Below are 24778 nucleotides of genomic sequence, written 5' to 3'. Positions count from 1 at the left end.
GCGGCTTTTGATAGATCTATGTAAACGTTAATGACCGTTACCTCAATTTTTTTTCCTTAACCAACTCTGGCCAATTATGTAAATGAGGATAAAACATGTTGCATTACTTAACCACCATAATGAGAGAGTCTCTGTACCGTAACCAATTGCCATTAGGCAAGCTTGAAGATAAAAGGTTACCCTTTAGGACTACTATTTTTTGTGACGATCTTTAAATGACTTTTTTTTTTAACGTCTAATGATACTTGAGAATTAAATCTAGCATCGCCGATTAGATAGGCCTACTTCAGTTCTAACACTAAATAGGCCTATAACCAACTGCTACAACAACCAAACGACGTTGGGCCCTAAGTATCGTTATCGTTGATACAAACTACGACAAGTGTCGTTAGAGTTGTGGAGAAAAATAGCGCATTTAAGATATAGTGAAATTGTCGGACTGTCGGCCTTTATTGTACAGGGGTTCTCAAAGTTTAAAAAAAAATTACATACACATACATGAGGTCTTCCATAAACGACGCCACACTCATAGGAGGGAAGGGGGATTCGGAATTCTGTGATGAGGGATTCGGAATTCAGTGATGAGGGATTCGGAATTCAGTGATGAAGGATTCGGAATTCAGTGATGATGTATGATGAAAATAATGTTATAAACTCATATTTAGCCATTATTTCGAGTTTTAAAAAGGCTTCTTTGTAAATTATAATTGACGTTAATTTGTCGAATATTGACTGGGCTGCGGAAATATTTTTGAAGAAAAGTTATTGATTTAAAAAAAAAATAAAACAATTTTGAAGGACGTTGTAGGCTGAAGTGTGACGTCGTTTTAGGGGTGGTGTCTGGCTTTTTGTAAAGATTTTTTTACGATGAGGAGAGGAGGGGGGGGGTAATAATCGTCAAATAAAGCTTTGCTTCTTATACGAATGAACCCCCCCTCCCAACAATCTTAGTAGCTTGATGGCTTATTCGCACTTTTCTACATTGTTTAAAGAATCTAAAATGGTTTTACTCTTATAAAGGGATGCTAAGTACAGTATTTGAGAAACCTCGTTTGTGCCCGGTAGTTGTAGAAAACGTCAAGCAAACGTTGCACCGTGACAGACCTCATACATCATTGTTATTAATAGCGTCCTGTGTCATACAGTTGTCTCCCATTGTTATTCGCCGGTACTACAGTCATTGAGTCAAGCCTCCGCGTTGGGGCCACGTTAAAACGTAGGCCTATAGCTTGAAAATAAGAATTTAGCTTACACACCTACACGGGACACGCATTGGCGGATTAATTGGGATTTAAAAAAAAGGGGGGGGGGGGCCTGAGCGGGCATCAGCTCAGGGCCCTCAATTTTAGTAATACCCAAATTTTCTCCTATGAAATAATTTTTTCTATGGATTATTTTTTTTGCTCGTTAACTCATACCACAACCTTAAGTTTTTAATGTGAAACACAAATATTTGTTATCTTTTCCCCCAAGTTAAATGTGTTTTTGATTGGTTCTGCTTAAAAACAATATTGCGTACATTACAATCTTCTACTTTGTTTATACTACATTTGTTAAGCAGACTATCCACACAAAAATATAACATATAGGCTACTTATCTATTTTAGTAAAGAAAAAAACCCAATAAAACAATAATAATTAATTTTAATACAATCTCTTAACAGCACTACATTTACATTAATTGTAAAGAAAAATTTAACACTTCACATTTTATACTTTTTTTTATTTAGAAAAGCTCACAAATCCTGTGATAACATAAACAAGGTATCAAATTAAAGACGAAAATTCATAAAGAGAAATTTTGTAGGAAAAGCATTAAAATTCAGAACAATAGAGTAGACAAAAGACATGGATGCATTTACAAAATTTGTGTTGTCATGACTGGAATAAAATTTCCTGTTTAGATAAAAATGAAACACTGGAATTATTCAAGTTTATTATGCTGGCATTGAGCATAAATAAGATCAGTGTATTAAAACATATACACCAAAAGCTATGTCACTAAACTCGTATCTTTTATAAGATACAGCATTTTTCCAAGATAGGAGTAAGGGAGCTACATATATAATTGTAAGGGGAGAGGGTTAAGACACCATATTTCTTAGAAGATCTGTCCTTAGTTATACACTACGATATATTAAGAAATGAACATATATAAAATACTACTAAAAACATTTTTTTTTCACTAAAATTATTTGGTCTATGACTTCAACTCGCTGGGTGTTCCTCATTACAGGATGGATTTTCAAATAAATTGGGGTAATAGCATGTATAGGATAAAAATAGTTGAGCAGACATAATGCATTTATTACAATGCCGAACACAACAATGAAATAACTTATTTAACATGTAAAACAATGTGTAGAAAAATGCTGTATTAAAGTTACAATCACATCAAAGATCTGACATAACTACTGCATTGCTATAGAAATACGAAATTTTGTATAGAGGTTACATAATTAAATCATGACAAATATATCATTAAAACAAAGATAATAAATGATTATTGCATAGCTTTGGATTTACTGAATCTTAGACAGAAACATGAAATTTGCATTACAAATATAATTAAACCTAAACATTAAAACATTTTTAAAAAATCTAATACAATTGCATAATTTTGGAATGAATAAATGGCATACACATACAGCTTAATATCATCTTCAAAAATTGTGTTGAATAACAAAGACCTCACAATCTGTGCAAGTCTGTTAAGAAGGAATATATTTTTTTGTTTTTAAAACATAATCTTCAATAAAATATAATAAAGCCCGTAGAAACATTAGTAAAAATAATAACTTGGACGAGACGCCAAAAGTGGTAGCTTTGTTTCTGGTTAGAGCGTTTGATAGTTCCATAGAAAAGCAGACTCATATCCAGTGTGAATACAGACAAATGTATTTATCAGCAAGTCTAAGTTTAAACGTCTCAATAATAAGTTCTGATCTATTTATACGAATGGTTGATTGTGATTGTTCTGAACTATGCTGTTGTTACTACGGCACATTTTAGGTAATTTCATGTTAAGAGGTTCAGTCTTCAGTCAACAATAACTTCAAAATGAACCTGGCCCACCTGCTCTACATGATTATGTATGATGTTCTTGGCAAATGCTCTGCAGGTCATCATAAGAAGAACACCAGGTTGAGGGTTCTCAAACCGTAGAAACATCAAAGGGGACCTGTAGCCCTGTTGGTTGCGGAATGGAAAGTACTTGAAATGGAAGCCTTGCTGTGGGAAATAGGACAAGTCTCCCATGTTTTCTCTGGTGGCATCATCCTGAAATGGTTAATTTGTCATATATTTTCTCAACAGCAAAATAAGTGATACAATTCCATCATGGCATAAACATCCTACTATATCACAAAAAAAAATAGAAAAAGAAAAACTTCCTGTAAGTAAAATAATTTTTAAATAAACAACAAGACTTCAATGGAGTAAAAAAATTGTCGATAAATCTTATATACATAATACGCTTTTTTCACAATAGAGGAAACAGCAAATTGAAAATTTTATAATAAATACTGACCAAGTTTAATTTTTAAAAATGTAATATACTAGACAACCAAGTTTTCGTTGGAAAAGGTCTATTTGTTGCACTGCACAACACAGCCCGATATCCAACTGTGCCCACCCCACCCCTATACTTGAATGAAGTTGAAAAAAAATGATAAAAATTCTTATATAAATATTACATATTATTATGAAACAAACAGCTTCAGTTTAGAAGCGCTTACATCGCCATCACATCTAACATGGATCCACCAAGGGTCGTTAGCATCCCATTTTTCTTTGATCAAGGCAGGGACAGTTTCAGCTGTAAACTCTTCAGGAATCCAACCAAACACCTGCACAACAATGGAATACATTTTTTTTAAACATTGTTTTAAAAATCCATTATTGATAATAAATTCGCGAACTGACAAGCAATTTTATATGCTCTATTTCATGAATAATTCAAGCCAGAACTAGTGTTAGGAAGAACATTATTAACTTGAACAACAAAGAGAATAAATCATAACAGTTAAAAGTGTTATTTCCTACTCTGTTTAATTTTAGTAGAATACAAGGTTGGCCGTCATCAAATCCATAATTCTGTTGCTTCACACAATCCCCGCCTAACACAATAGGGTCAAAGACACACACTTTATCCAACTCTTCTGTCCTGCGTTTTCTTATCTCGCTACAGTCCTTGTAACGGTCACCAACTTGTAGCGCATTCTCATAATCTGTCAAAGAGAGAATAACTTGAAGGATAAAATAATCAAGGGTACAATTCTTCATCAACAAATCATGTACGGAAATCATCTTTGTTATTGTTTTTTTGTATTGCACAAACTCAGAGGCGTAGCAACGGGGGGGGGGGGGGGGGGGGGGGGGGGGGGGAGGGGGGTTACATATGTCCCCGGGCGCCAAACCTAGGGGCGCCAAAAATAAGCTCATTTTAGCTGCTATTTTGAATTATAAATATAAAAAATATATGGGGGGGGGGGCGCCAAATTGAAAGTTTGTCCCCAGACGCCGGGAGGGGTCGCTACGCCTTTGCACAAACTACAGGACTAGACAAAATGAACACACACACACAAGGCTAGGATAATTAGTTATAATAATGATTTAAATAATAGTTAAGTAAAAAACAAAGGGACGGCTTGTTAGAAAGATAGATAGTCTCGAATTCATATCACGGGCTCTGGTTTGTAGGACGTCAGTGTTACCCAGCTCAGATGAGTAGGTCCTACTTTGAAATACGTTAGAGAAAGTAAAGGCACCTGGGCATTGTGCTGAGCACATATTCCCCCACCCCCCAGGAGGTTATTGAAACAGATGAACGATTTTTTAAATCTGCCCCATGTGTCTTGGGTACAGACGGGAAACGAAAAAAAAAATAACAACTTACATTGAATATAGGCTTCTATGTGATCCAAGTGATGAGCGTATGTAGTAATGTCTCCTTTTACAAATCGTACCAGAGTTGTTCCAATAAATGGTTGTGGTCTAAAAGACATCCCGGGAGTCTTTAGTAAAAAAAAAATTAAAAAATTAAAAAACCCTTTATAGCAACAAGCTTTTAAATAAAAAAAATAATTTGTTTTCTTTCAATAAAAACTTTTGTCGCTAAAATATGTAAAATGACATGAGCGACAAAAGCTTATATGAAAGAAAGCAAATTAGTTTTATTTTCTTATTTTCAGTACACTAAAAAGCTTGATGCTGTAGGCTAAAGGTTTTTTTTATATTTGTTTTATGTTTTACTTTTTAAGTAAAGTAAAGTTCCTTTCAAACCTGACGGTCTCTGGGGCAAGTGAAGTAGAGTTCACTTGTTTCTGTGACCTCGGCATATGAAGAGATAGTGTGGTCAGCACTATGCTCAGTCGCCTTTACTTTCCCTAACGTAAGTTGGGTGGACTCAGGGACGGTCTACTGGCTTGAAACCGGATCGAACTCGAAAATTACGGGTTAGCAGCCCAGCTCTCTACCGCTAGACCACTCAGTCCCTTACATACAAACTACAAACAAACAAACAAACAAACAAACAGACAGACAGACAGACAGACAGACAGACAGACAGACAGACAGGCAGGCAGGCAGGCAGACAGACAGGCAGGCAGGCAGGCAGGCAGGCAGACAGACAGACAGACAAACAAACAAACAAATAAAAAAACAAACAACCAAACAAACAAACAAACAAACAAACAAACAACTAAAAGAACAATCAAACAGACGTTGCGAACTAACTAAAAGCTTGTAAAAATGTGGTTTAAATATATTTAAAAAACAAACAAACGCCCACCTGTAAAATACTGCTAGCGCCTTGCAGTGTTGGATTGTTCCAGTCGATAACCCAGTAGAAGATGCCACAAAACACAGATGACATCGCCAGTAGACAACACAGGAACACAAAGATGCAAACAATGTAAATGACTGAAATTAAACTAAAATTAGAGATCGGCTAGAGTAATTACATTTTTTAGGCATTTATCGTAAGTAAAAAATCGAAAAACAACTAATACATTGGCTACCATGAATTTAAAAAAAAAATGCATAATTGTGCGGAAAGAGTAGTACATGACTGCCTACTAATTTCTGAAAATTTAAATTAACTCATAAAAAAAAATTCATTAGGCATCCAATTACTTCAAATTTAAAGTCATGTTGTATTGTCTGTCTTGACCTATCATATATATAATGAAGGAAAAAAATGTGAACCCCCCCCCCACCCCCATGAGACGATCCTGGCTATGCCACTGTTTTTTTAAAAATCGACATTTAGGGTAAAAGACATTAAATTAGGCTAATCTATATATTTGTTTAGTTAGATGGAACCTAATTGTGTGTGTGCGTGGGGGGGGGGGGGTGTGGATTATCACAATTTACTATTTGAGGAAGGGTGTGTTAAAACGAAACCCAAAATTAATTGAATATTAATTTTTTTTAAAAGATTTTCATCTTTCTAGTTGTCTAGGTGAATCGTTGGGGCGCCACTAGTAACATCTACAACTCAACTGACTTCATTCGTCCTCGGTGTTAGTGATAGCCAGAGGCGTATCGACCTATTCCGGCGCCCGGGGCAAACAATCAACCTTGCGCCCTCCCCCGTCCATTTATATATATATATATATATATATATATATATATATATATATATATATATATATATATATATATATATATATATATATATATATATATATATATATATAGTTATTCAAGTTGGTGAGAAAGCTCGCCCCCCCCTCCCCTCTCCAGTTGGAAAGGTTGGTAGCGCGATTTACAAGGCAATATCCCGTAAAGGTTGTTATTGTGGTGCCACACGATTAATTAATGTTGAAAAAGATAAACCAGTAGCCATGTAGCCGTTTTTACTTTCTTAACGTTGACTGTGTATTATTCAATACCTCAGCTTAAAAAAAAATATCTTTACCCCTTTAGACGGCTCCTTAGGGTTACTAATAATATTTTGAAGTTTAATCAATAAATCGATCCCTAGATTACAAATAATAGCTAACAACTGATAAAAAATTATTGAAAAAAACCTTACCCCAACCCACTGGAGTTCTACCCATAACAGTTCCATCTTCAGGGTTGTACAGCCAAAGTTTAGTTTGTGCTATTCGATCACCAAAGGTTTCTCTTTGAATTCCGGTGCTAGCGATCGTACTTTGATACAAAGCCGAACTAGCAGCTGAATACGCAGAAGCTTGAGATGCCATTGTATTTTTAACAGTCTTGTTCTTTTCTTAGATTGTAATAACCCTCGGCTTTTACTTTCGTGATAGAGCATACTAATTAGGTACCGGAACACAATCAAAGAAATTAGCCTCGCCTCATTATAAGTATAATCATAATACGACAAATAAATTTGATAAATGATAAAACAATTCTACGCACCCACACACACATCAGAATTTCTATTGGGAAGAACGTCTACCGCCCCACTCCCCCGAACGAAATAGAATTTATCTAGAAAATGTATACTTTTACCAGTATCCGCCCCCCTCCACCCCACAGAAATCTGGAAGAAACGCTGACACACACACTTGTATATATATACACACACACACACACACACACACACACACATATATATATATATATATATATATATATATATATATATATATATATATATATATATATATATATATATATATATATATATTCATTGGCGTGCAGAGTAGGTGGGGTGTTCTTTGTGATTGAAAAAATTTAAGGTATATAAAGTCTCCATCAATTCACTCAGATTTTAATAAACAATGGTTGACTACTCGTATTGACATTACACTATGATTACGTAGCATCGTACTGTCTGTATTGCACAATATTTATGGAGGAGGGGGACATTAATGTATGAAGGGTGTTTGATGTGCTAGTCAGACTCCCCATGCCGTCTTTAAAGTGTGTATTTGATTTTTTATCCTGAATTAGTGTATGGGCGTGTTGTATAGTAGTTAAGACTATAATAACTGTATACACTGTAAAGGGGGGGGGGGGGGCAACTATAAAGTAATTATGCCTTTTTACTTTCTCGTATATACGAAGTATAGAGAAAGTCTTGTAATCGTGAAAAAAAAAAAAATCGAGATTTTTACAAATCTCAACGTTTTACACCTCACTGATACGGAAAAACATAATTTTGCAATCTTGTCCGTATGTCTGTGTGTCTGTCTGTCTGTCCGTGTGTAAACACGATAACTTGACTACCGTTACAGCTAGGTTGATGAAATTTGATATATAAGTATTTTATCAAAATCGTAGATCCGTATCAACTTTTGAGCGATTTCCGATAACCGGAAGTGGTACTTTTTCTACTTTGAATTTTTCAAAAGCCTATAACTTGAGTACTATTTCAGATAGATAAATGAAATTTCACATGTAAGTAAAAGATCTAATTTTCTACCTTCTGTTAAATTTTGAGTAATTTCCGTTGACTGGAAGTAGTACTTTACGCTACTTCCGATTTCTCAAAAAACTAATGTAAATTTTAAAAGTACTAATAATATTGCGCACTATTATGCGCTTTTTTATTTGGCGTTCACTTGGTGTGCAATTAATTTGTCTACGAGATTTTATTCTATTTTTAAAACTTTAAGTATTTAAAATGGATTAAAAATATGTCTATAGCCCGAGTTCCCATCCCCTGTTATTTTATATAAGAATATTCGAGAAAGTTTAGGGGAGATCACTCCCGGTTTATTAAAAATTATAATACATTTTATGGGGGAAATCATTAAGTAGTGCTTCTTTCAGAGATTTATCTCCGAGGGAGGGGGAAGGGGGAGACACTTGAAACTAACTGTTATGGGGGACTTAAACTTTTCGGGGGCGGTTGGGGCAGTGGCATAGCTAGGATTTTTGGGCCCCTATGCAAAAAGTGTTAGTGGGCCCCCTCAGAGGCGTAGCGACCCTTCCCGGCGACAAACTTTCGATTTGCACCCCCCTCAGACTTTCGATTTGCACCCTCCCCTCAAACTTTCGAAAAAGGGCCCCTATTTGCCTTGCTTACGCTAGCTTTACGGTAGCTACGCCACTGGGTTGGGGGGGGGGGGGGTTCTTTTTTTCTAATTCTGTTAGGGGAAGGGACGTGAAACCAGAGTTGTGCCTTTGCTTTTGATCCTTGGTATCTTTACTTTAGGTATTCACCACTCAATAGGTAGCTGCGATGGAATGACGAATCGGCAAATAGCGTTTTGTGGAGGAAAACAGAGAAACAGTAAGTATCTGTTTTACAGAGATTCTTAAAGATGTAAAAAAAAAAAGGTTACCGCCCCCACACGGAGAAAGGGGTATGGAAGAAACACTGGCTTCATTCTTATGACACACCCCATCCATCGCCATCTTCTATTTTAGTTAGACCAGAGTAGGGCCATGTCTTTTTACAAAACAATATCCAACGTGTGTTCGGAGGCATATCATCACTAAATTATAGCGTAAAATATTTTATTATAATCACAAATGTTCACAAATTGATAGGTTCTGTACACATGCGTACACTGTGTAAAAAATCCCTAATATTTTTACTGAGTGAAAGGCTATTAATTATTTGAGAATCCTTGTTTATATCTCCTAGTTGTAAAGTAGCCGACCGAACATCACCCTGACCATGGCAGACACGCACATCGTTGTTATTTATAGCGTCCGTGTCATGCAGTTGTCTCCCATTGAATACCTCTATGCAAACTTGCAGAACTATCTATCTATCCATCCATCCATCCATCCATCCATCCATCCATCCATCCATCCATCCATCCATCCATCCATCCATCCATCCATCCATCCATCCATCCATCCATCCATCCATCCATCCATCCATCCATCCATCCATCCATCCATCCATCCATCCATCCATCCATCCATCCATCCATCCATCCATCCATCCATCCATCCATCCATCCATCCATCCATCCATCCATCCATCCATCCATCCATCCATCCATCCATCCATCCATCCATCCATCCATCCATCCATCCATCCATCCATCCATCCATCCATCCATCCATCCATCCATCCATCCATCCATCCATCCATCCATCCATCCATCCATCCATCCATCCATCCATCCATCCATCCATCCATCCATCCATCCATCCATCCATCCATCCATCCATCCATCCATCCATCCATCCATCCATCCATCCATCCATCCATCCATCCATCCATCCATCCATCCATCCATCCATCCATCCATCCATCCATCCATCCATCCATCCATCCATCCATCCATCCATCCATCCATCCATCCATCCATCCATCCATCCATCCATCCATCCATCCATCCATCCATCCATCCATCCATCCATCCATCCATCCATCCATCCATCCATCCATCCATCCATCCATCCATCCATCCATCCATCCATCCATCCATCCATCCATCCATCCATCCATCCATCCATCCATCCATCCATCCATCCATCCATCCATCCATCCATCCATCCATCCATCCATCCATCCATCCATCCATCCATCCATCCATCCATCCATCCATCCATCCATCCATCCATCCATCCATCCATCCATCCATCCATCCATCCATCCATCCATCCATCCATCCATCCATCCATCCATCCATCCATCCATCCATCCATCCATCCATCCATCCATCCATCCATCCATCCATCCATCCATCCATCCATCCATCCATCCATCCATCCATCCATCCATCCATCCATCCATCCATCCATCCATCCATCCATCCATCTATCTATCTATCTATCTATCTATCTATCTATCTATCTATCTATCTATCTATCTATCTATCTATCTATCTATCTATCTATCTATCTATCTATCTATCTATCTATCTATCTATCTATCTATCTATCTATCTATCTATCTATCTATCTATCTATCTATCTATCTATCTATCTATTTATCTATTTATCTATCTATCTATCTTTATATACATACATACATACATATATATATATATATATATATATATATATATATATATATATATATATATATATATACATACATATATATATATATTTTTATATATACATATAAGCTATACAAGTATATAAATGTGAAATAGACATGTTAATCAATAAAAACTGTTCTTACCTTATAACTGTGGTGAGATATTTATTTTGTCTCTCATTTTTATCAGACCTAAATACTTTTTTTCCACGGTGTAACGTTTACCTATCTACCAGCCAGATAGATGGTGAACGTCCCCGGATTCTTTTTTCGGGGTTATATGCAAATGACATACAGCCTAAATGAATGAACGCTAACTCAACAACACACTAGGGCTCGATTTCGATGTCTAGGGAAAACTAGTGATACTATTGAAGTTAACAACTCATCCAATCTGCATACAACCTTTAATAAGCGAACACAGTTGTGGCAGAACACTAGGTTAAACGAGATAAAATATTTAATTTAGGAAATAACAAAACCCAACTTACAAAGCTTAAGAAAAAAACACTATCACAGATTTCAACACTGTATAAAAATAGCCACAGGTCACACAACACTGCTATAGCTTCAAGAATCACTTGGCGACAAGTAATATAATATTAGAATACTAAAACAACTTAAGAAAGCATGGCACACTCAGGACTTAAGATCTCTCACGTTCAAATGGTCAGAATCTATTGCCGGACAAAATGGACGGCTTGGTCTTAATAGACCGTTTGATCAAGGTAGACTGCTTGATCAAGGTAGACTGCCTCGTGTTGCGTGTGTGCGATCCAGTTAAAGACTTATGCAACAGGGGAGGTTATCCTCAACTCATGTAGCCATTGGTTGGGATGGTCATCTGATCAGAATCAATCAATCAGATCTTGATGGAAAATTTCTGGGTCCTAGACACCCTTAATAAGACAGTGGAAAATCCCCGGTAGTTGCACCATCAATCCATATAAGGTATTATACAATGTCAAAATAAAACATTACTGGACCTAAGTAGGTCACATCCCCTCCCTTTTGGAAGAGACAGATAGGTTCCACAAAAACATACATAAGGAACCAATCTGGCAATGAAAATAAAAAAATGTTTTACAAATGTAGGCAATCAAAATCTTAATACCAGATGAAAATATCCCTGAACATAAAAGGGAAGTAACTCAAACTTTTACAATTGGTGAAAGGGGAATAACCCTTTAAAAAGTAATTATACATCAAAATCCCTCAGGAAAGGGTATTACAATTTTTCCATGTGGATATTAAAAAAGGTAAACCCACCAGGGTAAAACCTTTATTTCAATGACTAGCTACAATATCAACTAAATCATTCGAGACATATTATCATAAAAGATTACATATAATCAAAAACCACCTTTAAATAAGGTTCACCTGAAAATAAACAAAATTTGTAACAGAATTGACATTTTGAAAAATTCAAAACTCATATCACTCATTTTCATGTGAAAACACAACACTTGTGTATGGTCTTAATGAACCACAAAACATGTCACATGATCAATGTGTGTAATAAGAATTTACATCCTTGACAAACAATCAGCCACAACATTATCACTACCCTTAATGTGTGAAATTTCCAGATTAAAATTTTGGAAATATAAACACCATCTCAATATTCTTTGATTTGTCTGTCCTAACTTAGAGGTAAATTTCAGGGGATCATGGTCAGAAAACACTCTGACTGGATTAGTTGAAGAAGAGACATAGACTTCAAAATGTTGTAAGGACAAAACCAAAGCTAAAGCTTCTTTTTCAATAGTAGAGTAATTCTTTTGGTTTTCATTTAACTTCCTGGAAAAAAAGGCAATGGGATGGTCAATCCCCATGTTGTCTTCTTGAAATAGGACTGAACCAATGGCTAAGTTGCTAGCATCAATGGCAAGCTTAAAGGGCTTGCTGAAATCTGGTGCAGCCATAACAGGAGCATTAGATAGAAATGACTTAATGGTTAAAAAAGCTTCTTGACATTTATTTGACCATTCAAACTCAACACCCTTTTTCAATAATGCGGTAAGAGGTTCAGCAACAGCTGAAAAGTTTTGACAGAACCGCCTATAGTAACCAGCCATCCCAAGGAACTTTTTGATTTCTTTACAATTTTTGGGAGGTGGCAACTTTACAATAGCATCTACTTTAGCTTCAATGGGCCGAACTTGGTTCGTTCCCACTTGATAACCCAAATAGGTAATTGAACCTTTACAGAAATCACTTTTATGCAGGTTTACAGTAAAATTAACTTCAGACAATTTTCTAAAAAGGTTAGTCAACTGAACAATATGTTCTTCAAAAGTATTAGAAAATACAACTATATCATCTATGTAGGCCTCACATTGGTCTACGTCAGCAATGACAGAGTTAATGACCCTCTGGAAAGTTTGACCAGCATTTCGCATACCAAAGGGCATACGTTTGTATCTATAAAAACCATTAGGGGTTACAAAAGCAGATATTTCTTTTGCACGGTCAGATAAGGGGATTTGCCAGTATCCTGAAAGTAAATCAATTTTGGAAATTATCTTAGCCTGACCAACTTTATCAATAACGTCTTCTATCCGAGGTAATGGATAGGAATCAGCTTTGGTGAGCGCATTTACCTTCCTAAAGTCGGTCACAAACCTGAAAGATCCACCGTCTTTCGGTACTAGGAGACATGGGGAACTCCAGTTGCTGAAACTGGGCTCAATGATATCATTCTTGAGCATATAATCAATTTCATCTTTTATCAAAACAGCTTTTTCCGGGTTAACTCTATAGGGGAGTTGTTTGATGGGTTTTGCGTCACCTACGTCTACATCATGAGGTGGAACCTTCGCTTCTTTGGGGACATCCCCAAAAATAGAGGGAAATGTCTCGAATAACTGAGACAATCTATGGCTTTCCTCTGTGGACAAATGCATAAGGTGGTCATTTAAATTATCTAAAAAGGCAGAATTTACCAATTTTGTGGGTTTCAATTTATCATGTATCACATCATCAGAAACATTTGAACATACAGGTAAAGTAATTTTAGCTGTGGAATGAAAATTGTTACAATTATCATAATACTTTTTCAGTGAGTTAACATGATACACTGTCTGTTTCTTTCTTCTGTCAGGCGTATTGACAACATAGTTCAAATCACTTAATTTTGAATGCACAGTAAAGGGTCCACAATATCTCAAGGATAACGCATTGTTCAGATTAGGCACTAGCACAAGAACTTTGTCGCCTGGATTGAATGTTCGTTTACGAGAACTCTTATCATACAGTCCTTTCATTCTCACTTGGGCCTTTCTTAAGTTCTTGTGAGCCATTTCGCACACGGCTTTCAGTCGAACGTGAAAATCGTCAAAGTTTTCCACTGGATGATCGCTGGTACCTGTCCAACGTTCGTGGATCAGCTTCAGGGGACCACGGACAGAATGTCCAAACACAAGTTGAAAAGGAGAGTAACCTAAAGCTTCCTGGACACAGTCCCTCGCGGCGAAAATAATCCAAGGGACAGTCTCATCCCATTGGGTGTTACTATTAGCGAATGTTCTTAGCATGGTTTTGAGGGTTTGGTGGAACCTCTCAAGTACGCCTTGAGACTGGGGGTGGTAGGCTGAGCTGGTGATGTGGGTAACGCCTAGCTTGGCTAGTGCTTCCTGAAAATGGTGACTGGTGAAGTTGCTGCCTTGATCTGTTTGAACAATTCTAGGTAATCCAAAGGTAGTGATGAACCGGGTCATGGCTCTGACTACAGTCTTTGCCTTAATGTTCCGTAAGGGGAACGCCTCGGGAAAACGGGTACTTGAACACATAAAGGTAAGTAGGTACTCGTTGCCCGCCTTGGTTTTAGGCAAGGGACCTACACAGTCCATGACAATTTTAGAAAAGGGTTCTTCTAATACAGGAATCGGACTCAAAGGGGCCTTAGGAATTTTCTGGTTTGGTTTTCCGGCCAACTGACAGTTCGTGCAACTTCTGCAGTAAAGCGACACATCATTTCTCATTTTGGGCCAAAAGAACAGTTCTTTGATCTTCGCCGTCGTTTTAGTGACTCCTGGGTGCGCTGACATTGGATGGTCATGTGCCAGTTTAAGTATTTCATGCCGATAAGGTGGAGGGACCCACAGCTGGTTTTTACCCAACCATGGTTCGGCTGGTGAGGCATCCACTGGTACAGAGCGACGAAAGAAGAGGCCGTTCTCGGAGAAATATTCTCCATCGTCAGATGATAGAGATTTTTCGACCATTGCCTTGAGTTCCGCGTCGACTTGTTGAGCTTTAATGATGTCTTCCTGAGATATTCTCAGGGGTAAGCCCAGGCTTGTGTTCTCTGGAAGCATAGACTCCAGTTTGGGAGTCGAATTTCTTGACGATGATGGTAGGTGTGGTTCAGACGTTGTGTCAGCCAATTGTTTGGTCTGGCTTCTTGTCACCACACATGCAGGATACAGTTCATTATCATTATCTGGAACTGTTGACAAAGGGTTTGGAACCGTACAGGGGTATACTTTGCTTCCCGCAAGGTCATTCCCTAGAAGTAGGTGTACTCCTGGGACAGGAATACTATCTATCACACCTAAAATGACTTCACCTTCGACGAGATGATGTTTCAGGGCAAACTTGTGTAGAGGGACGACAGTAGATTTTGTCCCCACTCCCTGGATAATGGAAATCCTTCCGGTGTTCGTTTCTGGTGTAATGTCCATTGAACTTTTCAAAAGAAGTGACTGTGACGCTCCTGTGTCTCTTAGGACGGTGATATTCCGCTGAGACAACGGATCACCTGGTTTGCTAATGATAGCTTCGGCAATGAAAGATGAAAAGTCAACTTTTCTCGATCCCTCGAGATCGGTAGACTCGGAAGAAACTGGATGGTGGCGTGAACAGTCAAAATGTGACTGCACATAATGTGTGGAGACTTGACTACCTTCTTGCGGACACTTAGGGTTAGAGTCCTTTAGAATTCTAGAGTTCATAGTTGAACTGGCTGCTTGAGGGGATAGAGCATAGTGCGCAGAAGTACGCACCACCTCTCTGTTATATTGACGACGTTTGTAACAGTCCTTGACAAGATGACCAGGTCTTTTGCAGAACTGGCATACTGCTCGACGATTGAGAGTTGCTCTTGGTTTCTCTCTGGACTGTGATGCCTTCACGTGTTGGCCAACAGGAGGATTGCTGCCAAAAAGGGGAAGCACGGGGTTGAGGCGGTTTCCTGACACTGGTGGTTTCTTATGCACCAACATATATGTGTCAGCCGACTCAGCAGCCTTCTGGATGTCAATTATCTTGTTATCCAGTATGTGTAGTCGTATCTCTTCAGGCAGGGACGTTAGGAATTCTTCCCTTAGGATAAGTGACCTGAGTTTCTCAAACTCAGAAACTTCCTCAGAGTGTAGCCACCGTGAGAATATTTTCTCCTTTTCAAAGAGAAATTCCACATATGATTGAGTGGGTAACTTGCGGAGTGCTCGGAATTTCATCCGATAGGCCTCGGGCGTCAGTTCGTAGGCCTTCAAAATGGCAGTCTTGACCAAACTATAGTTATTTTGAACGTCGTGAGAGAGTGCCTGGTATGTTTTTGCAGCTTTCCCAGTAAGGACCGAGCTCAATAAAGCAGTAATGGAAGTTTCGGGCCATTCACATGTCTTCGCTAAACTCTCAAATGAGTTAAAGAAAACGACCAAATCTGTTTCATCAAATTTAGGAACTAATTTCCCAAATTTGGCAATCACTTGCCCCACCGACAACTTTTTTGGATCTACCAGAGAAGTAACATCACTAACTTGACCAAACTCTAATTCCAACCTCCTCTTATCTAAAGCAATTTTAGCCTCTAATTCCTTTTCTTTTAAAGCCTTCTCTAAAGCAGTTCTAGCTTCTAATTCTACCTTCTCTAGAGGTTTCTCCTCGCGGAGTAACACACCAGCCAACAAACTTTCATCAAATACCCCTTCATTAATAAAATGAACAACAATTTTATCTCTCAACACCTCTGACTTCTGCGTAACAGAATAATCCAATTTCAATTCCTTAACAACACTAATCAAAACTTTTCTACTCAACTTCTCTACCTCCTCAAAAGTGGGATTAGCCAAAAAAGACTCCATAACACTAACTTTAAAATCACAACAAGCCTAGATTCACTAACTTAACACGGAGCGTTGGGCCGTGTACTTGACCTCTTCAATCTAGGACGTGACACGTCTGACTTTTTTTTTTGACCTAGATACCTCTAGCCTTGCGCGCGTTGTAAGAACACGGCTTCACTGGATAGAAAAACGACTAAATCAAACTAAACTTATTGTTTAACTGATATAACCAACAACTGGAACGACAGATTAAATCCCGGACGAGCCCCCACTTTGTAACGTTTACCTATCTACCAGCCAGATAGATGGTGAACGTCCCCGGATTCTTTTTTCGGGGTTATATGCAAATGACATACAGCCTAAATGAATGAACGCTAACTCAACAACACACTAGGGCTCGATTTCGATGTCTAGGGAAAACTAGTGATACTATTGAAGTTAACAACTCATGCAATCTGCATACAACCTTTAATAAGCGAACACAGTTGTGGCAGAACACTACGTTAAACGAGATAAAATATTTAATTTAGGAAATAACAAAACCCAACTTACAAAGCTTAAGAAAAAAACACTATCACAGATTTCAACACTGTATAAAAATAGCCACAGGTCACACAACACTGCTATAGCTTCAAGAATCACTTGGCGACAAGTAATATAATATTAGAATACTAAAACAACTTAAGAAAGCATGGCACACTCAGGACTTAAGATCTCTCACGTTCAAATGGTCAGAATCTATTGCCGGACAAAATGGACGGCTTGGTCTTAATAGACCGTTTGATCAAGGTAGACTGCTTGATCAAGGTAGACTGCCTCGTGTTGCGTGTGTGCGATCCAGTTAAAGACTTATGCAACAGGGGAGGTTATCCTCAACTCATGTAGCCATTGGTTGGGATGGTCATCTGATCAGAATCAATCAATCAGATCTTGATGGAAAATTTCTGGGTCCTAGACACCCTTAATAAGACAGTGGAAAATCCCCGGTAGTTGCACCATCAATCCATATAAGGTATTATACAATGTCAAAATAAAACATTACTGGACCTAAGTAGGTCACAACGGTGATTAATATTTTTAACGATCCAGAGCTTGTGAATTTCATCTTCTTCTTATATATTGCTCAGCACCAGGTTAAACAGAATTAGAATCAATGTTTAATAGTCACTTTCATTAAAATTATTGGCTGTAACCCAGAATATTGAACTTAGTTTAATACTTGATAAAGTTTTATCTTAGTCGTAAGATTTACTAATGGTGATTGCGCAAAATGTGAATTAAAATGTATAAAAACGAGTCGAGACTGTTGCTAGGAACATTTAAAGGATTGGGTGGACTCGAACACAATAACCAAAGTAATGGAAGTTGTCTTTGATTTTTTGGGCCTATATTTGATATGGCTTGACGTAGACTACAATTTATCAGCTTTTAAGAACTATTGTATACAATAGAAATAACTACAATATAAATACAATATAGAAATAACTATACTTAATTAAATAACAAACCGTTTCTTGAATGAATCAACAAAAATAAATATATAACTGTCAGCATGGTGTATGTTATATTCTTTATTTAGTAAAGCTCAAGGTTCTTAAGAACAATAGACAATGCTTGAAAAAATACAATACAGATAGGCACAGAATAACGTTTTGCATAAAAAAATTACCCTTTAAACAATTTTAAATTCAGCATTAAAATAAATAAAAATCAAAATGGAAAATAAAATTTCTGCTGATGTTTAGATTTGATTAAAATAAAAAAATAAAATGAAATATTTAAATAAATCGATATAGCTAAAACTTGTACAATTTATTATGCAAGTGTTGAGTTATATACAATAACTTGTATTGTTGTAGCTTACGACAGAACCAAAGTGGTGATTGGTCAGCTAGATGATATGCTGACAGTCATCAAGATGACATGCTGACAGTCATCAAGATGACATGCTGACAGTCATCAAGATGACATGCTGACAGTCATCAAGATGACATGCTGGCAGTCATCAAGATGACATGCTGACAGTCATTAAGATGACATGCTGGCAGTCATCAAGATGACATGCTGCGTCATCAAGATGACATGCTGCGTCATCAAGATGACATGCTGCATCATCAAGATGACATGCTGACAGTCATCAAGATGATACACTGACAGTCATCAAGATGACAGTCATCAAGATGACATGCCGGCAGTCATCAAGAAGACATGCCGACAGTAACTATGAAACAAAAGATGTAATGTTATGATAACTTCATATGATCACATCACATGACTGCGAGGAGTAAACATGGACGGGTGTAACATTGGGAGAGGCAATGAAGATGGTGGAAGACAGTGAGGAAATGAATGGAGCTGATAGAAAGAACACTTAAGGCACCCCTCCAAGACTGCTGGACAAATGTATAGATAGATCCCTATGATTTTTGAAGTCCTAGATCGTGGGGGTAAAATCTACATTGTTACAGCCATCAACAAATTAATCAAAGTGGACATTTTAAAAAAAAGCCAAAGTGGAAATGAATTATGTTAACAACCATCTTAAAAGAAGGAATCTGGCTAAATAATTGTGATAATGAAAAACATAATTAAATAATATGGTACATTATAAAGAATACACCTGTAATTAAAAGCAGGAGCAAACAAAGTAAACTGCATTAATTAATTTTAAGAAAGTTATAAAATTTTGAGAAGAAAATTATTTATTATTCAAAGTATAAACAAGCAGTTCTTCCTTGATGCTTAATAAAAAATAAATGTTAATAACAAAAAGTATATTTTTTTACAACAAAGTACCAAAACCCCATTAAACATTATTCACAGAATGTATAACATAACATGGTAGCAACATAAGGCTAAAACCATGTGAAGGTACATGAACACAAAATGTATATACTAAATGCTGTAAGTTACTGTCTGATATACTAGACTAGATCATGCCATATCTAAATCAACAAGTTGATGAAATACTAGTTCTTTTTAATGTGTATACTAAATGCTGTAAGTTACTGTCTGATATACTAGACTAGATTATGCCATATCTAAATCAACAAGTTGATGAAATACTAGTTCTTTTTAATGTGTATACTAAATGCTGTAAGTTACTGTCTGATATACTAGACTAGATCATGCCATATCTAAATCAACAAGTTCATGGAAATACTAGTTCTTTTTAATGCATTTACTAAATACTGTAAGTTACTGTCTGATAAACTTTAGTAAGACAAGATCATACAATACTTAATTCAACTTGTTCATAAAAAATATTTACCAGACTTTCTATCACTTTGGTAAAAATACATCACACATTATTAGTTCATTATAAAATTTGTAAAGAAAATGCTGTAAGTTTTTTTGCAACCAGAATAACTTTACATCACCTAATTTGACTAGTTCATCAACACATTTTTAAGCAGATTTTTAATTACTTTGGTAAAAATACATTACACATCACTAGTGTAGTTTAGATTGGTAAAAAAGAAAATGCTGTAGATTTAAGAGACCAGAATTACTTTGGTCAGACAAGTTCTTTTTAAAATAGATATAAAATACTGTAAGTTACTGAATTGCTTTGGTAAGACTTGGTTGACTAGTTCATTAAACATTTTTTTTTAGTAAACCTTTAATTACTTTGGTAAGAATACATCACACATTAATTTTAAAAATTAAATTTGAAAAGAAAATACCATAAGTTTCATGCCACCTTAATTACTTTGATTAAAAAAGATCACGCATAATATAATTTGACTAGTTCATAACATTTTTTTTAAAAGTCTTTGATTATTTTGGTAAAAACACATCACAAGTCAATAGATTGTTTTAAATTTGCAAAGAAAATACTGTAGGTTATATATGGCTAGAACTACTTTAGTAAGAAAGGATCATAAATCACCTTATTCAAAGAGTTCAATTAAAAAATTAGGAATAGGCAACAATACCCTGATTTTAAAATTTTTAAAATGACTTAAGTAGGACTAGATCATAACCACCATAGCTGACTAGCTGATTTTTCAACTATATTTACATGTGATTTGAAATTATGCCATGTTAATAATACTCTGATATTTTTAAAAGGTGAATTACAATAAGTTAAAAAAAGAGCAATCTCATTTGGAATGTACAAGTTACATCTTATTTCACATATACTCAGAGATGGCAAAATAAAACTGAAAGCAAAGTAACACTGTCATCTTTAAGAAAATATAAGGTTTTACCTATAAAGAGAACCAGTAATTCCATTTTTAAAAAATATAAAAAAATCTCATGAAATGTCAATGCTAGACTTGGTATATGAAACAATAATAGCTTTAAAAACTAATATTTGGTATTTGGAAAACTTTCTTTAAAGGAGCTTAAAAATTCATGGAATGTTGGCATTTGACATTAATGACAATAACATACAAAAAATTACACTCTGAATGTAATAAAAACTTTTTTACACTGCACTTGTAAAACAATTTTATTTAAAATACTCTTTGACTTGAAAATCTGATAAAACAACTAACTGTAAACTTCTTGAAAGACTAAATGGCTGAACACAACAAACTAGAGAGAAAAGCACTTTATATCTTCTCCAAGAACATATCAAATAACAATCTAGACTTCACAACCTTTGTAAGTCATTTCACAAGGAATGTATTTTTGTGTGTACAAATATTTTTAGAAAAGTAAAACTTACAAAAAAAATGTAAATCAACCATTAATAAATGCTGAATAAAAAGAATACTTTTTAAATTAGCATAAAACAAATAGTAAATTCCAGCATCAAGCAACTCAATACGAACATACTGGAAATAATGATTTAGTTAGATAAATGTACATGTCTGTCACTAATGACCATCCATAAATGCAGATTTAGTCACTCTTTATTCCCTCCCACCTTTCAATGATAAAAAAAAAATTAGCACAACATAAACTGCTGTTTGAAGATCACAGTTCTAAAATTTATACTTTAAAAATACAAAAATATTTTTTCCTGAAAAAACTCTCTTCTGCCCATATAAAACTTTTCACAGCAGTCTCAAAGCCACCTCCCCCACATATGAAATCAGTTATGGACAACCCTCAAGGCATATGAAAGATGAGTCCAATTTTACATTTTTGATAACTAGTTCTATATACAAGCAGGCACATCCAATATGAATAGTTAGGTGAATGTGATTAAAGCACTTATCAGGGAAGACAATGTCTAACTTGCACAATTAGAAGTTACTGAATGACAAATTGTGATTACAAATTTCATGAGAACTATTTTTTTGGTTAATAAAGCACATCTCAGATCAACCTGTCTTTAGAGGTTCAGTATTCAGTCAACAATAACTTCAAAATGTATCTGGCCCACCTGCTCTACACGGTCGTGTATAATGTTTCTGGCAAACGCTCTGCAGGTCATCATAAGTAGAAACCCTGGGTGAGGGTTCTCAAACCGTAGAAACATCAGAGGTGACCTGTAGCCCTGTTGGTTGCGGAATGGAAAGTACTTGAAATGGAAGCCTTGCTGTGGGAAGTAGGACAAGTCTCCCATGTTTTCTCTGGTGGCATCATCCTAAAATGGTTAATTTGTCAAATATTTTCTTAAAATTAAAAATTATTAAATTTAATGGAGCATACATTCTAAAAAAATAAATAAAAAGAAGTTCTGTTTATAAAAAAATAAAAGGAAAATATACTTCAATGGGGTTGTTAAAGTGATAAAAAGTTATTTATAAATATTTTGTTGCCTTCAACTTTGAGGAAATAGCAAATGAGATTTTTTTTTTTAGATACTGAATGTACATCATAATGTAGAGCATATAACTGCTAACCCAAAAGTCTTGAGTTTGAATCTGAGTTTAAGTCCATAGATCATCTCTGATGTGGTTTCTCCCACACAATAGCACTATTTTTCTAAAATAGAACTTTTTACTTACTTAACAAGATTATAGAGATGTGACAGATTGTCTGAGAAAATATAATGAACGAGAGAAACAACTTTAATTTAGAATAACTTACATCGCCATCACATCTAACATGGATCCACCATGGGTCATCAGCGTCCCATTTTTCTTTGATCAATGCAGGGACAGTTTCAGGTGTAAACTCCTCAGGAATCCAATCAAACACCTGCACAGATAGGAGTAATTTACAAGAGTTTTACAAATCCACAGAAATGTAACCATATTTTATATTACATATACAATATTTTACAATTAACATAATGCATGGTTTTAAAGAAACTCATTATTTATAATAATTCTCCAACTGACAATGCAATTCTATATGCTCTCTTTTATTGACTGATTCAAGCAAGTATTACTATTTGCAAGAACTTTAACATGAATAATAAATAGATTAAATTACAACAGTTAAAAGATGTTTATTATAGCCTACTCTGTTTAACTTTAGTAGAATACAAGGCTGGCCGTCATCAAATCCATAATTCTGTTGCTTCACACAATCTCCACCTAACACAATAGGGTCAAAGACACACACTTTATCCAACTCTTCTGTCCTGCGTTTTCTGATCTCGCTACAGTCCTTGTAACGGTCACCAACTTGTAGCGCATTCTCATAATCTGTCCGAGAGTAATAAAAAAATATATTGCTGGTATCTGGTAATAAATTCATACACACAACTTCTAGATCTACTTAGTTTTCCTTTAAAGAATTGCATAATCAAGGATACACCTTCAAGAGCAGATTATTTACAGAAATCAACCAACTGATACTGATTTTCAGCAATTGCTTAAGTAATTAAAAAAACAACAACTTACATTGAATGTATGCTTCAATGTGATCCAAATGGTGTGCATATGTAGTAAGGTCTCCTTTTAAAAACCTCACTAGAGTTGATCCTAGACGTGGTTGTGGTCTAAAAGACATCCCGGGAGTCTAAAACAATACATAAAAATTAGAAGTGACATTTTCCAAAACATAATTTTTTAAAAATGTTCAGTATACTAATAAAAATTAGTTAATATCATCCTGTAAAACAAGTTAATGTCTACCTGTAAAATACTGCTAGCGCCTTGCAGTGTTGGATTATTCCAGTCGATCACCCAGTAGAAGATGCCACAAAACACAGATGACATCGCCAGTAGACAAAACAGGAACACAAAGATGCAAACAATGTAAATGACTGAAATAAACAAAAGAGGGATGCATTTTTAACCTAAAGCATGAAATAGAATAGACCTAGATCTATAGGCCTAGATTACGGTAATACCGATTACTATTTAGTAACTATTTACTATAGACTAGTATAGACTATAGAATACTATAGCATAATATCCAAAAAATCCTACCCCAATCAACTGGTGTCCTTCCCATAACAGTTCCATCTTCAGGGTTGTACAGCCAAAGTCTAGTTTGTGTCATACGATCACCAAAGGTTTCTCTCTGGATTCCAGTGCTAGCGATCGTACTTTGATAAAAAGCCGAACTAGCAGTGGAATACGCAGAAACTTGTGAAGCCATTGTATTTTAACAATCCCTAATCCCTTCTTTTGTTAGTCAGTGACCCGCGACTTTACTTCCGTGTTAGGGCATACTAAACACCGAAACACAAAACAGTTTAGAGTTTTAAAAATTATAATAGACATTAGTTTTATTACATAGTGCAGTTATTTGTTATATTTACTCATACATAACTTTAAAATTATTTTAAATTACGATAGGAGACGTCAATGATTTACGCGACGCAATTTCCGACAAAATGTATACATTCCCCCGATCATGACATAATCATCCCTCATTGTCACAAATCGCCACAAAATGTCATGATGTCACACTTTAGTCTTTAGCA

At 36.0% G+C, this 24778-nt stretch overlaps 2 protein-coding genes across 2 annotated transcripts; both read right to left on the bottom strand.

Annotated features, from left to right (window-relative positions):
- Window positions 1–2849: 2849 nt before the first annotated feature.
- Window positions 2850–7211, bottom strand: LOC131957151 (sodium/potassium-transporting ATPase subunit beta-2-like). Its single transcript, XM_059321878.1, has 6 exons — window positions 7040–7211; window positions 5792–5922; window positions 4898–5015; window positions 4045–4229; window positions 3738–3848; window positions 2850–3279 (listed from the first exon to the last, which is right to left on the bottom strand). Exons 1-6 carry the CDS (start codon window positions 7209–7211, stop codon window positions 3040–3042), a joined length of 957 nt encoding a protein of 318 aa, XP_059177861.1. The 3' UTR covers window positions 2850–3039.
- A 12286-nt stretch (window positions 7212–19497) lies between these two features.
- On the bottom strand, window positions 19498–24507 carry LOC131957152 (sodium/potassium-transporting ATPase subunit beta-2-like). The gene is made up of 6 exons (XM_059321879.1): window positions 24279–24507; window positions 23982–24112; window positions 23748–23865; window positions 23365–23549; window positions 22987–23097; window positions 19498–22540 (listed from the first exon to the last, which is right to left on the bottom strand). The coding sequence occupies exons 1-6, from the start codon at window positions 24448–24450 to the stop codon at window positions 22301–22303; spliced, it is 957 nt and encodes a 318-aa protein (XP_059177862.1). The 5' UTR covers window positions 24451–24507; the 3' UTR covers window positions 19498–22300.
- Between the last annotated feature and the right edge of the window lie 271 nt (window positions 24508–24778).

The sequence above is a fragment of the Physella acuta genome, unplaced genomic scaffold, assembly GCF_028476545.2.
Source record: "Physella acuta isolate Inbredline_101_S28 unplaced genomic scaffold, ASM2847654v3 ptg001214l, whole genome shotgun sequence".
Classification (NCBI taxonomy): Eukaryota; Metazoa; Mollusca; class Gastropoda; family Physidae; genus Physella; species Physella acuta.
The sequence above is the reverse complement of the archived record's forward strand: the minus strand, read 5'-3'. Positions and strand labels throughout refer to the sequence as shown.

Excerpts from the sequence above, each read along its gene's own strand:
- LOC131957151 (XM_059321878.1), bottom strand. The coding sequence starts at position 7,211 with ATGGCATCTCAAGCTTCTGCGTATTCAGCTGCTAGTTCGGCTTTGTAT. Across the intron at positions 5,016-5,791 it reads GCGCTAGCAGTATTTTACAG|ACTCCCGGGATGTCTTTTAG; the intron begins GTGGGCGTTTGT and ends TTTTTACTAAAG. Across the intron at positions 3,849-4,044 it reads TTCTACTAAAATTAAACAGA|GTGTTTGGTTGGATTCCTGA; the intron begins GTAGGAAATAAC and ends ATTGTTGTGCAG.
- LOC131957152 (XM_059321879.1), bottom strand. The coding sequence starts at position 24,450 with ATGGCTTCACAAGTTTCTGCGTATTCCACTGCTAGTTCGGCTTTTTAT. Across the intron at positions 23,866-23,981 it reads GCGCTAGCAGTATTTTACAG|ACTCCCGGGATGTCTTTTAG; the intron begins GTAGACATTAAC and ends GTATTGTTTTAG. Across the intron at positions 23,550-23,747 it reads CATTGAAGCATACATTCAAT|ATTATGAGAATGCGCTACAA; the intron begins GTAAGTTGTTGT and ends ACTCTCGGACAG.